We start from the raw sequence: 14526 nt of genomic DNA on the forward strand, positions 1-14526 counted from the left end.
TAGCTGCTGTCTGCTGATTGGTCAGTGGTCCTTCATTGTTAAATGACCTAAATACCCCCACTGTGCACAAAAGCCAAAAAGCGCCTAGTTAGGCGTACGTTAATTCCAAATGAAATACCCCATGAAAAGAATTGTGTTTTTTTTTTTTTGGGAAGTGAAAAATTCATTCCATTTCTCGTTCCAAAAAAATCGGAAAATATGTGAAAATTTGAATGGAAAAACTCATTCGTATTCGGAAATTTTAGGATCGAAATAGGCGGAAATTGAAATATTCCAAATTTTAGTCACTTATAATGTAAAATGTATACTTTTATTCACATTATAAGGATAATGTTCGTAATTATATTCCAAAATTGAAATTTGGATCGGAAATTGGAATCTCAAGTATAATCCAATTTCGATCCAAAAAAATTCAGAAAGAAATCAGAATCAAAATTTTAGAATTTGGAATGAAAAATATTGTTCCAAAATACGAATTGAATTGGCAGAAATCAAAAACTCCGTTCTAATTACCACCCCTACTCATACGGCACAAATCACACATCCACGTGGCTACTCTTTTGTACTGCCAATACTATTCATAAGTTGTATTTCATACTAATTACTACGTATAATTTTGAGATGTTATGTTCCTTATATTAGATCTAGTATTGAAAGTGTTAAATTCCAATATTAAATATGATTTCATAACAACCCTAATTTAACTACAATCATATCATAGTTTATGGTATTTCAGGGATAGTATAGAACAATTAATAACCAATCAGTACAGTCTAATGTACAACTCTGCACATAATACATGAAGTTCCTTTTCAAGAAAGGGAAATAATCCTCTACAACGAAGCAAGTTCCTTACGAAGCACCTTCGCATGTCCATTCATCCCACCCATCGTATACGCTTTAATCATCGTCCGATAAGTAACCTTGTCGGGCACACAACCCCTCCTCTTCATCATCTCGATCACCCCCTTCATCTCCACAAAGCACCCCATCATACCATAAACATCAACCAAGCAATTAAAGAACACAACATCAAGCATAACATCAGAATTATCCACATATCTCAAAACCGCTCCAATTTTCTCGATTCTTCCAGCATTCCCATAAGCTCTCACGAGAGAGCAAAGTGTGACGCAATTCGGCTTTATTCTCTCGGATTGCATAAGACGGAACAAAAACTCCATTTGCTTTAAGTCGCCGCCTCTTCCGAAGGCGTCTATGACTATGTTGTAGGTTATTAGTGTCCAAGAGAAGTGGTATTTTTGCATGTATTGCATGACGGAGCTCATTTTTTCGTAGTTTCCCGTTTTGCCGTAGGAATCGAGGAGTATGTTGAATGTTTTGATTGTGGGTTCGATTCCGGATTTTTGGAACTTGTCGTAGCATTTTTCCATCATTTCAATTTGTCTGCTGCCGCCGAAGGCTCTTATAGTGGAGTTCATTGTCCAAACGTCCGGTTGGCATTCACGTTTTCTTAGCATTTGCACGAGCAGTGATTCCATCTCTGAGAATCTATTAGCAAGAAAAGACGAAAAGGGCATTCAATAAAATGCAAAACCAAAAAATTGAAATGGAAAAAGAAAAAAAGAAGAAAAAAGAAAAGACGATGGGCGTCACTCTAGATTTCGTTTTTTTGAACTGAGTATGAGAACTTTGAAAAGTACAAGCTTTCGAGAAATTCTATTGTATACATTAGTTACTTTTCTTCAAATTTTGCCCCTTATTAATCAAAAATTATTTCAACACACTAGTTCTCACAAACAAAAGAAGTAGTCCATAATTAGTGGGAAAGGACATTTTAGTCATGTTATATGTTTTTTCCCATGCTTACTCCCTCTGTTTTTTAAAGTGTCGTTTAAGATATATGCATACTGATTAAGAAAGTTGCTAAAAAAAAGTCCTCACCTGACCAAAGTACCCCTTTGTGCTTTTCATCTTTTCTGTCTCATTTCATTAATATCATTAGTGTCGGGGTAAAGTTGGAAAAACATAACTATGTGGTCCGGATTACGGTATTGAAACAGAGGGAACAACACTCGATTCATACTATTCCCACATTTTCCTCGTAAACAAACCGAAATTAAACAAGAAAAGGGTAAAAAAAAAAGACTTACTTCTTTGCCTTTCCATATTCATCGATGAGAGTGTTGTACGTGATTGTATTAGGCTTGATTCCCTGCACTTCCATGTCAGCAAGTAGAGACTGCACTTTCTCGAATTCATAAAATTGGAGGCACGACTTTATGAGGATCGAGTACGTGAAGACATCAGGTCGACAGTTTGGAATCTTCTTCATTAGTTCGAGAATCGAAAATGCTTTGTCAAGAAATCCACTTCTGCTGTATGCAGACATAAGAGCAGTGTAAGCCTCACGGTCCACAACACAACCTTCATCTACCATTGCCTGAAACAAGGTGTGAGCTTTCTCGGGTTGTTTGCATTTCCCCAGCATGACAATTAGCTTTATATATATACCATAATTCGGCCTGTACCAAAGTTGCTCTCTAAGGAGTTCAAAAACCTGTCACATTATTGTACAAGTATAAGTGTCGATACATAAAGGCAAGGACAAATTCATGAGGTTAATTCTTGAAATTATCGAACGCCAATGTTCTTTTAAAGTGCTACATATTCCCTTCCATTTTCTCCTCATTGAAATTGATCGGCATTTTCTCCGACTTAACAAACCCGAGCGTCCTCTTTCCGCTCGAATTTTCACACCCATTACGAAATTTTTGTCTATATAAATAAAAAACATACAGAATTACGAATTTCCACAACATTCTTATCAATAAACTTGCAAGAATCACGGAAGCGGACTGGATCGTAAATTAATCATTCATTTCAAAATTCCCAGCATCTTATTTCCCCCCCTTTCGAAATTGCCCTAACTTGCAAGCAAACAATGTTCATTCATCCTTTCTGAATGCTAGTTTCTGCAACTAGTCTCCATTACATCACTCAATTCCTGAATTTGAACATCACTATCAAATTGCAGCAATTACTTCAAAGGAAGCTGCCAAAAAAAAAACCCTAATTCTCCTAATTTTCTCTAATGCAAAAAAATTCAACCCTAAGTACTCACCAATTTCGATTCTCACAGTAGAGACTAGTTTCCCCTCAATCACCACACACACACACACACACACACACACTAATACAGAAATAGAATTCAACAGACCTTGAGAGCAGATTCCCAGCGCAAAGCGGTGATACGTTCGTGAAGGGCTTCGAGAACAGTTCTCGGCAACAGCTTTTTGGAATCCCCCTTCTTCATTTCGATGACGGCTTTCGTGGCTTCTCTCCTCAGTATAATCGAAATCGCCTTTTTAGAAGCTATTTTTCTGTTTGTGTCCTCTTTTCTCTCTCTAACTTCTCTCTCATTAATTCTCACGAGGTCGGCGGGTCTTCTCTCGGTTACAGTGACCGTGTTTCCGTTGTTGTTGCCATTGCCCGGGCCATGTGATTGTCTCGGGTCGGGTCTCGGGTCGTAACGGGTTTGGCTTTGGGACCGGCGGTTGAATGGGCGGGGGAAGGGGTTGGAAGGTCCGGCGAGGGACGCCATGGTTATGGAGCTCTAGGAGTGGTGTTCGTTTGAGGTGGGACTTGGTAAATTGGAAAAGATGGACACGTGTTGATAAATATTTATTTATTGAATATATAAAATATAATAAAACTATCAATTTATATTTATGTAGGCTTTTTGGTAATAAAATAAAATACATTTTCTTTTTTGTTCGATTTTATTCGATCTAGTTACATTCTCGGCGTATTTTAGTTCCTTGATTTTTACATTAATCGCACGGGTGAGATACTAGTTACGTGTTTAATTCGATTTTATTCGATTTAGTTACATTCTCGGCGTATTTAATCGTAAATACAAAAAATAGTCACTAGAGGTGAAAAACTACAAAAACTAAAAAATAGTTACAATTTTTATTTTTTTTTGCCGAAAATGAAAAACTAATTTCAAGTTCTTCCAAAACAAAATTAGAAAAATAAAAAACTTAGGAATTGAATGACAAAACTTCATCCGTAATTGAAATTTATCGAATCAAGATTGGGAGACGTTGGGAATTTCATTTTCTTTCATTTGCTTATAATATAAAATACATAATACGATAGATATTATAAGTTTAATATTCCGAACAACAAAATTGAATTTTCAAAAATTAAATTGATTCCGAAATTAAAATCTCATTATATTCCATTTATAAATAAAAAATATATATTGGGCCCTTTTATTTAAAATTTATTGGGCTTTGACTACAATAGATTTCGGCCACATTCTCTTTAGACTTGATGGCCCTAATTAATTGTAGATATGAACTACCCAACTTTTTATAGATAAGCTATAGATCCGAATTGCCCAACCTTTTATGGATTAGGTTGGGTAAATAACTCATCAATACTATAGTATAGACCAAGTCAAATTATTTTTTATTTTATTTTATTTTCTCGTCGTGTCGAACTCCTCGAGTTGTTAGCGAGCAACTTGTCAAGGAATTTATATTAAGTTGAACATTACATTCTGAGAGTGGGGATGGAAAAAAATGTGATGAAAAAGTCGGGGCTGTTGGATATGAGGTAGGCTCGCGAGGGGAGGGGGAAAGAGACGGGAAACCACCCCCTCCGGGTTGGAGATGCTCTAATAGAGTTGACAAAGAAAGAAAAAAAAGGTATTCAAAATGAAAGAATAGAATAATATTAAAATGTATATTAATTAAGGTTTAAATTGAGAAAAGACTAGCAACAAAATCTATTTAAACTCAACTACTACTTGATTTCCTAATCAACTTAATTAAAGACAAAATAGCTCAACAAAAAACAATTGGAGTTGTTATTCTAATCCAACTAATGGCGTCATATTAAAATACTAATGACGTCATAAAGATTCCGGGAAGTTGGTGAGTCTGTGAGCATATAAATACATTCTTTTTTCTCTTGCCATTTCAATTTTCAAGTAGCAAAATCCGATTTGTATACTAATTAACTACTGTATACACAATCAGCATGGCTACTACGCCGGTGAGGACCGACCCAATCAGATCATGCCACGTGGTGGCCATCCCTTACCCCGGGAGGGGCCACGTCAACCCAATGATGAACCTCTGCAAGCTACTCGTCAATTCCCACCCCCACCTCCTCATCACTTTCGTCGTCACAGAGGAGTGGCTCGGCTTCATCGGCGCCGACGAGAAGCCGCCGGAAATACGCTTCGCCACCATCCCGAACGTCCTGCCGTCGGAGCTGGACCGAGCCGCCGACATGCCCAGCTTCGTGGGGGCCACACAGACTAAGATGGGGGAACCGTTCGAGCTGCTGCTCGACCGGCTCGACGCGCCGGTTGATTTCATCATCGCCGATACTTTCCTGAACTGGGCGGTCGAACTCGGGAACCGGAGGAATATTCCGGTGGCGTCGCTGTGGCCGATGCCAGCTTCCGTCTTCTCCGTATTTTACCATTTTGACCTCCTCCGCCGCAACGGCCATTATCCATTCGATCTATCTGGTGAGTACACCTTCAAATTGAAATTCACATTTATCAAATTAGGTCAAATCGTTCAAAGGCAAATTAGGAAAACTAATAAATTATGATTTAGTATATTTAATTACACGTTTTTATTTAATTGAAAAATCATTCAGTCTATCAAATTTTTGAATGTGGGACATTTAGTATAGAAGAATTTGTTTTGGATCCAAGATTTTTTAATCAGGACTTTTTGGTATTTTTTCCAATAATGTAGAAAGAGGTGACGAACGTGTGGACTACATTCCCGGAATCGAATCGATTCGCTTGGCCGATATTCCGTCAATCGCGCACATGAAAGACCAATGCCTCCTTAGATTGGTCCTCCGAATTTTCCCAAACGTACCCAAAGCCCAATACCTTCTATTCACTTCAATATACGAGCTGGAATCTCGAGTCATCGAAGCTCTAAAGCAAGAATTCCCGTTCCCAATCTACACTTTCGGCCCCGCAATACCTTACGCCAATCTCGAAACCGCCACCTCATTCTCAACCACCAATAATCAAAACGATCACTACTTCGAATGGCTAAACTCCCAACCCCCAAGCTCCGTGCTGTATGTTGCATTGGGAAGCTTCCTATCTGTTTCGAGTGCCCAAATGGACGAAATCGCCCTTGGATTGTGCGAGAGCGGAGTCAAGTTCTTATGGGTGGCTCGTGGTGAAGCGAAGAGGTTGCAGGAAAGATGCGGAGAAAATGGAATCGTGGTGACTTGGTGTGAGCAATTGAAAGTTTTGAGCCACCCTTCAATCGGTGGATTCTGGACGCACTGCGGGTGGAATTCGACAATGGAGGCTATCTTTTGTGGTGTGCCGCTTATCGCGTTTCCGTTAGTGATGGATCAAACGACTATTCGTAAGCACGTCGTTGAGGATTGGAAGATCGGGTGGGATGCTAAGAAGGGTGTGGGCCCGGGAGAATTGTTGAAGGGCAGGGAAATCTGCGAGCTTGTTAAAAGGTTTATGGATTTGGAGAGTCTGGAGAGGAAGGAGGTTACTAAAACGGCTAAGGAGTTTCGAGAGAAGACTGTTGCAGCGGTTTCGAATGGGGGTTCGTCGAAGACGAACCTCACTTGTTTTCTCAGTGACATTTTGTCATACATTTGAAGAGCAATGTTTTTTTAAAGCATGTTGTGGAAGAAGCTTCACTTGTGAAGATTAATGTTTTAGTGTTGTCGTTTTTCTTGTTTCTTTTTGTGTAATTTTACTTGGAAACTAATAAAAGATGGTAAATTGGGGCTCATTTGATTGGTTAAAGTAGATATAATTAATTAAATAACTATCTTTTATTTGATGTAATGAGTCTAATAACAATTGATATCCTTAGTTCAAAAAATTAAAATTATATCATCAAATATATCACAAAATTGCATAATATTGTCTGGGTAAATCTTTTCCTTGCACCAAAGTCCCAAATGGCCTCGACAAGATCTTGTGGAAAAGAGAGTGGTCAAGTTAGAGATGCTAATTTTGACTAATTGAGCTCTAGTTGACTTTTAAAGCATGTCCATATTTCTTCACCCTTGAATTTGTGCTTTTTGGATTTTATAGCGGGTCTTTCTTACACCAATATTTTATTATAGGAATAATAAAATACAAATGCGGGCAGGTAAACTTGCACTCTTCTAGAATAATTTGTAAATTCTATGTCAGAGATGTAAATCACACTAATATAATTATGTATGACAAAATCGACCCGAAGACTATTAATAAGGTGATTTATTCAATTTGAAATAAGCAATTCGTCTCCTAATTTGAAAATATTGGATGATACGAGTTAGATAGCCGTTTTTTTTTACTTAACTAGTCCAATTTAATTATATAATTACAAAATTAGTAAAAAGTAATTAGTGATTAAAGTATTTGAAAGAAAAGTCCAAGTAACTTTCTCACTCATCACTCCCCTATAAATTTTCACCCTCCTCAAAAAATAAATCTACCACCACCACCAAATTTCCTCATGGCTCCGCCGGAGAACAAACCAACGCCGCCCCGCCACGTGGTGGCTATGCCGTACCCCGGCCGCGGCCACATCAACCCCATGCTCAACCTCTGCAAAGCTGTGGCCGAAAGAAGCGGCGGCAGCATACACATCACCATCGTCCTCACGGAGGAATGGGTCGGACTCATCGGCGGCATGACCAAGCCGCCGAACATCAGCTTCGCCGCCATACCCAACGTCGTCCCGTCGGAGAGCGTCCGCGCCGACGATGTGAACGGCTTCGCCATGGCCGTTCAGAGCAAGATGGGGGAGCCGTTCGAGCGGCTTCTGGACGAGCTGCATTCCCCGCCGCCGGATTTCATCGTGGCCGACGCCTTCTTGCCCTGGGCCGGCGAGGCGGCCGGGAGGAGGAATATTCCGGTGGCTTACTTGTGGACCATGTCGGCTGCGGTGTACACGATGCTTATCCATTCCCAACTTCTAGCTCAAAACGGCCACTTCCCCGTTGATTTGTCAGGTTATTAATTAAAATTAGTTTAACTAGTTAATTAATCTCTAATTAGGAGGTTTAAGGTGGTGTTTGCAATTGATTATTTAAAAGCAGAAGTTAGTGATTGTGAGTTAAATCGGTTTTAAGTGCTTACTACTCAAAGTTGGGGGTGTTTGCAAATATTCCGAAAAATAAACTTAAATAGAAAAAAACAGGGTTAGAGATGCTTTAAAAAAAATAGCTTAAAACAGATTATTTTAAGAGAAGCAAAAACAAAAATTAATTTTGCAAACACGTGAAAACAGATTATGAGCAAAAAAAATTCATAATCACTTTCAAAAAACTTTTGCAAACACCAACCTAAGAGATGTGCTACTTCCACCACCAAATTATCTCAATCTACCATCAAAGATTATAAAATATCATAAATAACCCTCAAATTTATAATCCACCACCCTTCTTTATATTCACTTAATCCTCATATGTTCTACGTTATTTCTATTTTATTATTTTTTTAATTTTTTTAAATTTTTTTTATTATGTTTTTATTAATTTTTACAATGAAATATTTATTACAAGATATTTAAACTTTTATATCAGATGACCATCAGATTATGTAATTTTTTGTTAAAGAAACTAAAATATATTAAGCCAAATCGGCGAAGAAGTTCATGACCTTCCATACAAGCAATCTTAATTTATTTATAAAAAAACGTCAATTCTCGCTCTTTTTGACCTTCGAAAATGTTTTTCTATGATGAAAGTATTATTCACTTAAGCTGGAGAGGGCGAGATTTCCAGTGAAAAATGTGGGATTTTTTTTATAAATATTTTAATTAGTTTAGTGGTAGATGCATGGTTTATAAATTTGTAAAAAATATAGGTGAAGAAGAAGAAAGGGGTAAAATTGGAAATATATTTAATTTAGTGGCGAAATAAGATATTTTGAGGGTGAAAATAGCACATCTCAGTTTAATTAGTGCTAATCTTGTTTTTTTTCTTATGGTGATTCTCAGTTAATGGTGATGGTATAGTAGACTACCTACCAGGCCTCTCTCCAATTCGTGCAGCAGATCTGCCATTAGTCTTGAGAGACAAAGAAATCATCACAATGCTTGACAAAGCTCTCCCCCACCACACCGAATATTCGAAACATCTCGTCTTCAGTTCCATCCACCACCTCGAATCCAAAGTCTTCGAAGCTCTCAATCAAGAATCTCCATTCTCGATCTTCAACATCGGCCCCACAACCTCGTATCAGACACTCAAGAACATCCTCAACAACAATAACCAAACTCCCGACGACGAGACAAACAATGTTAACAGCTACCTTGAATGGTTAAACGACCAGCCACCAAGATCGGTTCTTTACGTCTCGTTAGGCAGCTTCTTGACCGTTTCGAGTGCCCAATTGGACGAAATCGCTAGCGGCCTCTGCGGTAGCGGTGTTAGGTTCTTGTGGGTGGCTCGCCGGGAAACACAGCGGCTGCAGAAGATTTGTGGCGGTGGAGGGGGGAAGGGGGTGGTGGTGGAGTGGTGTGATCAGCTGAGGGTTCTCAGCCACCCTGCTGTTGGCGGTTTCTGGTCGCATTGTGGGTGGAGTTCGACGAAGGAGGCAGTGATGGCGGGGGTGGCGGTGTTGGCTTCTCCGATCATTATGGATCAATTGCCTAATGCCAAGGCTGTTGTTGAGGATTGGAAGATTGGGTGGAGGGTTATCGAGAGGGAGTTCGACGAAGAGAATTTGGTTAAGCGAGACGAAATTTCTGAACTCGTGCAGAGGTTTATGGACTTAGATTGTCCTGAAAGAGCAGAGCTTACTAAAAATGTCGAAAATTTGAAGAAGGCTTGTGAAAGTGAATTCGAGAGTGGGGGTTCTTTCGAGACCAATCTTGATGGATTTGTTGAATTGATCCTGTCTTGAAGCAGTTTGAAATGGTGTCCTAATTTATTATGTTCTTGTTTGTGATTTCGGTGTTCATATTAATGCGAATAAATGATAATAAAGAATCAAGAACCAAAGATTTGGAAATGGTATTGTAAATAGTGAAAAGAAGATTGCATTGCATTGAAAAATCAGATACAAGATACAGGTTTCGGAAGATAGATCTATATACCAAACAATCGATTCTCGAAAGATTATTTGCCACCACGAAAAAATAAAGACAACCTCAAAACTCACAAACCGAAATCTGATATATCAATAGAACAACACCCCTCAATCTAACCTATAATTAAATCATCCACAATTATTTTTTCTTGTTAACTTTATCACCTCCTGCGTTTTTTTTCCCATCAACCACAGCTTGTGCTGCTTTTTTCGCAGTTTTTTCTTGCAGCGCCTTTGCATCCCTACACACACAAACAACATATGAAAAACTGCACACATTGCGTAACAATATTAAACACAAGCATACATTACACATAAGATGGGATAAGAAACCTCTCTCGTCTCTGTTCGGGGGTCAATCCATCGTCTCTTGGATTACGGGGCTTGGTGCCGGATCTGGCTTGAGCCCTTTCTCGGTCACGATCTCTTTGATTACCACGTTAGCTTAGGTCAAGGAAATCAAATCAAATGCTAAAAAGATTATACCTCTGCATTCATTAGCTTCAATTCAAATCAGAAGGAAAGCCAAATTAGGGCTTCCTGTTTCAAAGACTTGATCTTTTTATCTTTTTCTACAGAAAAAAGCAGAAAACTCCAATAACCATAAGCTAAAACTAAAAAAATCAAATAATTTAACCCCAAATTAATTTACAAGCAACGGTCAATTAGAAATCCACAAAAAGGAAAAGGTGATGTAAAATCAGAGAAGAGAAACATATCAGAAGGATATGAGACATTCTCGATTCCTCGAACAGCCAAACAAAGATCTAACAGCGATTAGCTCGCTCTACACAAATGAACCCTGCCCACCACAAACCACCCAACGAATCAATGAGAATTGGATTACGAAAAAAAAATTTAAAAATCTAAAATTTAAACAAAAGCAGCGATCGAACATTCTTCATAGAAAATTTAAAAGCAAGGAAGAAGAAGAAAACCTTGTGAGGCTGTATGGCGTAGATTGGGGAAAAAAGACGGAGGCAGAAGCTAATTGAGCGTCGATTGACGAGAATTGAAAATTTAGGGCTTGGGGCTGACAAAAATTGGGAGAGATTGGGGTTATTTATAGTGATTTCTACGCGTTATGAACCAGTTGTTCCATGTGGATGCAGAAGGATCCAGAAGCCAATAATAACTCTTGGTCAATTTTTATTTTTATTTTATTCTATCTATTATTATTATCTCGTGGTCCCTAACTACAAAATAGGGCAAATTACGGTCAACCCCCTGAGGTATGACGAAATTACGAAAAATCCATCTTGTTTGGGTAATTACAATCATCCCATTCTTTTAAATATTTTTACATAAAATTTATATAATTCAGTTATTTACCGAAGCAAATCGTATATTCAATAGGGTAAATGGTATGAAATTTTGGTTTGGTTTTACCGATTTAACATTCCTAAATTTATCTCTGAAGGGGTTTTTTCGTAAGATAATATATAGTTAATGGGTGGCTGTAATTACCCAAACAAAAGGAGGATTTTCGTAATTTGACCATAACCATTAACAGGGGTGGCCGTAATTTACCCTATAAAATATGAAGTACGATTTGCTTAGGATTCTAAATGCGAACTGAAATATTAAATGTCATTTCAATTTTGTTTTGACTTCCGGTTTTGACCGTAATTTACCTTAAATAAAAAATACATTTTCGTAATTTAACCTTACATTTTGATCTATAATTTTTCTTTTAATATTCGATAAAGTGTAGAAGATGTGGTATCAGATAAATCGTATATCCTTAAATTGAATTAATCTGATTTATAAAAGCAATTTCATCATGTATTTGTAAAATTAAGAAATAATTTAGCAAAATATAATATTTTCTTCATGTCAAAATTCAAAATAAATTGCTATTTTGATAAAATCGGGATAATTGTATAATATCCTACAAAATAACAAATAAACTATAATATAAAAAAAATGATTTTTCATTGACATGTCTATTGGGTAATCGAAATTCGTCTGGGCTTATTGTGTTAAAAAAGGCCTAAAAATATTTAATTATATGGATATTTGGGCTACTGAGCTGAAGCCCAGTTTTCACAGGGCCCAAAGTGCATTACGAATTAATTATTATTTAATATTTATTACACTCGATTTTAAAACAATTCCCGCCATTACGTACATAATTCCATCTATCTCCATTATTTTATTTTATTTTAATAAATAAATAAATAATGGTCGTAGGTTTTATTAAATGAGTGGTGGGAATATGCCTAAACCTGCCAGCTCAACGATTTCTGTGTGGGTGTTAAGGGTGGTTCAACTTGCAACCAAACAACTCCTAGATGTGCCTCACATTAACAAAAATCCAAAATTACTATAATCTTTTAATATTTAATAATAAATATATTATATAGTAGTAACTATTTAATATTTAATCAACTACTCCAAAACAAATTTTTAAACTGTCTTAACAATAATGATCATTTTAATTGGTTCATGTAAAATTATAATTATTAATTATTAAAAATAATTATTAATTAAATTGGAAAAAAATAGAATAAGAGAGAAGAAAAGTCAAAGTATGTAACCAATCATAGACACACAAATTGCAACAAAAGAAAAAGAAAAGACTAAAATATTGAAACTAGAGAGAGAAAGAGAGAGAAGAGAGAAGAGGAAAAGAAAGACCTTTTCAGCTTTCATAATTTATATCATAATATATATCTTATCTCTCTACTCACCACTCTGTTCCTTTCCTTTGTTTTTCTTTTTTTCTTCAATTATTTTCATTATTTACGAATCTCTGTTCTTCATTTTTGTCTCTCTCTCTCTCTCTCTACTTTCTCTCTCCTCTCTCTCATTTCTTCATTATTGGAAGTGAATCAATTCAACTGCGCATGCAAAAGCTGTTGCCAATTTCAGATCTGTCTCTGCGTTTCGATATTTCCTCCACGAAAGGTATCTACAGTTTGAGTAGGGTTTATTTTCCTTTTTCATTTGTTCTACTATAAAATTATCTCAGATCTGAGCTTTGGTATTAGCAGTTTTTTAATGGCTGAAATCATTTTTTTATTAGATGTTGTTCGAATTTCGAGAAATCTTATCACGTTTGCCCATGAATCATGAATGAAGCTTCTCTTCATTTTTTTTTAATATTATCTGAATTTTTCACTCTCTTTTGGCAGAGAATTAATCAATTAAATTAAGTTGTTACCGTACCGGCGAATGGAAATCGTCGGCCGCGGCGGCGGGGAGAATCTGGACTCGCAAAACCTCCGAGATTTTCTCAGAATCAAGGAGGAAGGGAATCAGAGCACCTCCTCCGGTAGCGGCGGAGGTCTAACGTTATTCGCCGTCCTCAGCGACAAAAGACCACCGCCTCCGCCGCCGCCGCTCGACGAACCGATGCAGCGCGTCAACTCGAATCGGACTTTGCTAGACATCATCCGTGAGGACCAAACCTCCGGACTCGGCGTCGGTGGCCGGAAAGACGCCAGAAGGAGCTGGCGGCACTTGAAGGACAAGATCCGCCTCCGCCGCAGGGGAAGCGACGACGTATGGTCCTCCTCCACCGTCCCCATCCCGTCGTCCGACGTTCCCCTCAACAACAACCGCCGCATGCTGATGATGGCTCGCCGTCCCTCAACCCGATTCAACTCAAACCTCGACTCGGCCGAGTCAACCCAGGCGAGTTTGCGCACGAATTACCGGTCCGCGAGCGGTAGATACGAGCACTTGAGTTCATCGCCGAGGAGGCGGTTGATTGTCGAAGAAGAGGAAGAACACGGCGGCGACACCGTGGACGATGCGGCGGTGGTGGGCGGCGATGCGGCGGAGCAGCCGGTGAGAATGTCGTTGATGGCCTTATTGGAGGAGACCGATAGACAAATGGGACTGGAACGGTCGTCGTTCGTAGTGGTTGAGGATGACGACGAGGTGGATGAGGAGGATAGCGGCGGCGGAAGCAGCGCCGCCGCGAACGGCGGCGTAGGGTACAACAATTGTTGCGTGTGCATGGTGAGACATAAGGGGGCGGCGTTTATCCCCTGCGGGCATACGTTCTGCAGGCTGTGCTCCCGGGAGCTGTGGGTACAAAGAAAGCATTGCCCACTCTGCAATAATTACATCTTGGAAATTCTTGATATCTTCTAATTCATCAATTTTAATTGCCCTGAAAAATCTTTTTCTTAAACAAAATTACTGCGTTTTAATTTTGGTGGGTTTTTAATGGTAAATAAGATATTTTATTATTTAGAAAATTTGAATATTTAAGAAAAAAAAAAAAAAAGAACTCCATTCCCCCTAAGTTTGGGCTTAATATTGGGTCACCGACGCAATTTATTGGACACATTTGAAATCAATTGGGGCTTGGAAAAGTTTTTATTTATTTATTTACTATAAAGTTTAATTGAATGGTATGGCAATGTGGTTTTGCTACAAGGAAATATTATTATCGAAGTTTTGCTTGATATATTTTCTATAATTAAAAGTATACATCAAAC

The 14526-nt window shown here is 38.1% G+C and overlaps 6 protein-coding genes across 6 annotated transcripts in view; 3 read left to right on the forward strand and 3 right to left on the reverse strand.

Annotated features, from left to right (window-relative positions):
- The window catches only part of LOC105955962 (small ribosomal subunit protein eS8), a 38944-nt gene extending 35528 nt beyond the window's left edge, over positions 1 to 3416 (reverse strand). Inside the window, exon 1 of the mRNA XM_088817358.1 lies at positions 3407 to 3416. The gene's annotated coding sequence lies outside the window, so the exon portion shown is untranslated. The remainder of the gene's footprint in view (positions 1 to 3406) is intronic.
- Positions 722 to 3662, reverse strand: LOC105955966 (Pentatricopeptide repeat (PPR) superfamily protein). The gene is made up of 3 exons (XM_012979775.2): positions 3182 to 3662; positions 2115 to 2521; positions 722 to 1512 (listed from the first exon to the last, which is right to left on the reverse strand). The coding sequence occupies exons 1-3, from the start codon at positions 3563 to 3565 to the stop codon at positions 834 to 836; spliced, it is 1470 nt and encodes a 489-aa protein (XP_012835229.2). The 5' UTR covers positions 3566 to 3662; the 3' UTR covers positions 722 to 833.
- A 1261-nt stretch (positions 3663 to 4923) lies between these two features.
- LOC105955968 (UDP-glycosyltransferase 87A1) lies at positions 4924 to 6773 on the forward strand. The gene is made up of 2 exons (XM_012979777.2): positions 4924 to 5512; positions 5748 to 6773. The coding sequence occupies exons 1-2, from the start codon at positions 5014 to 5016 to the stop codon at positions 6635 to 6637; spliced, it is 1389 nt and encodes a 462-aa protein (XP_012835231.2). The 5' UTR covers positions 4924 to 5013; the 3' UTR covers positions 6638 to 6773.
- Positions 6774 to 7426: 653 nt separating this feature from the next.
- LOC105955969 (UDP-glycosyltransferase 87A2) lies at positions 7427 to 9994 on the forward strand. The gene is made up of 2 exons (XM_012979778.2): positions 7427 to 7989; positions 8979 to 9994. The coding sequence occupies exons 1-2, from the start codon at positions 7491 to 7493 to the stop codon at positions 9884 to 9886; spliced, it is 1407 nt and encodes a 468-aa protein (XP_012835232.1). The 5' UTR covers positions 7427 to 7490; the 3' UTR covers positions 9887 to 9994.
- Positions 9995 to 9999: 5 nt separating this feature from the next.
- On the reverse strand, positions 10000 to 10512 carry LOC105955971 (uncharacterized; the record flags this gene model as incomplete). Its single annotated transcript, XM_088817610.1, has 2 exons — positions 10000 to 10314; positions 10406 to 10512. Coding segments are annotated over 2 exons (210 nt in total), but the record flags the coding sequence as incomplete, so codon positions are not given.
- Positions 10513 to 12609: 2097 nt separating this feature from the next.
- On the forward strand, positions 12610 to 14235 carry LOC105955972 (uncharacterized). Its single transcript, XM_012979780.2, has 2 exons — positions 12610 to 12982; positions 13210 to 14235. The coding sequence occupies exon 2, from the start codon at positions 13250 to 13252 to the stop codon at positions 14174 to 14176; it is 927 nt and encodes a 308-aa protein (XP_012835234.2). The 5' UTR covers positions 12610 to 12982; positions 13210 to 13249; the 3' UTR covers positions 14177 to 14235.
- The last annotated feature ends 291 nt before the right edge of the window (positions 14236 to 14526 follow it).

This window comes from Erythranthe guttata, chromosome 4 (assembly GCF_056151865.1).
Source record: "Erythranthe guttata isolate IM_541 chromosome 4, IM_541, whole genome shotgun sequence".
NCBI classification, from domain to species: Eukaryota; Viridiplantae; Streptophyta; class Magnoliopsida; order Lamiales; family Phrymaceae; genus Erythranthe; species Erythranthe guttata.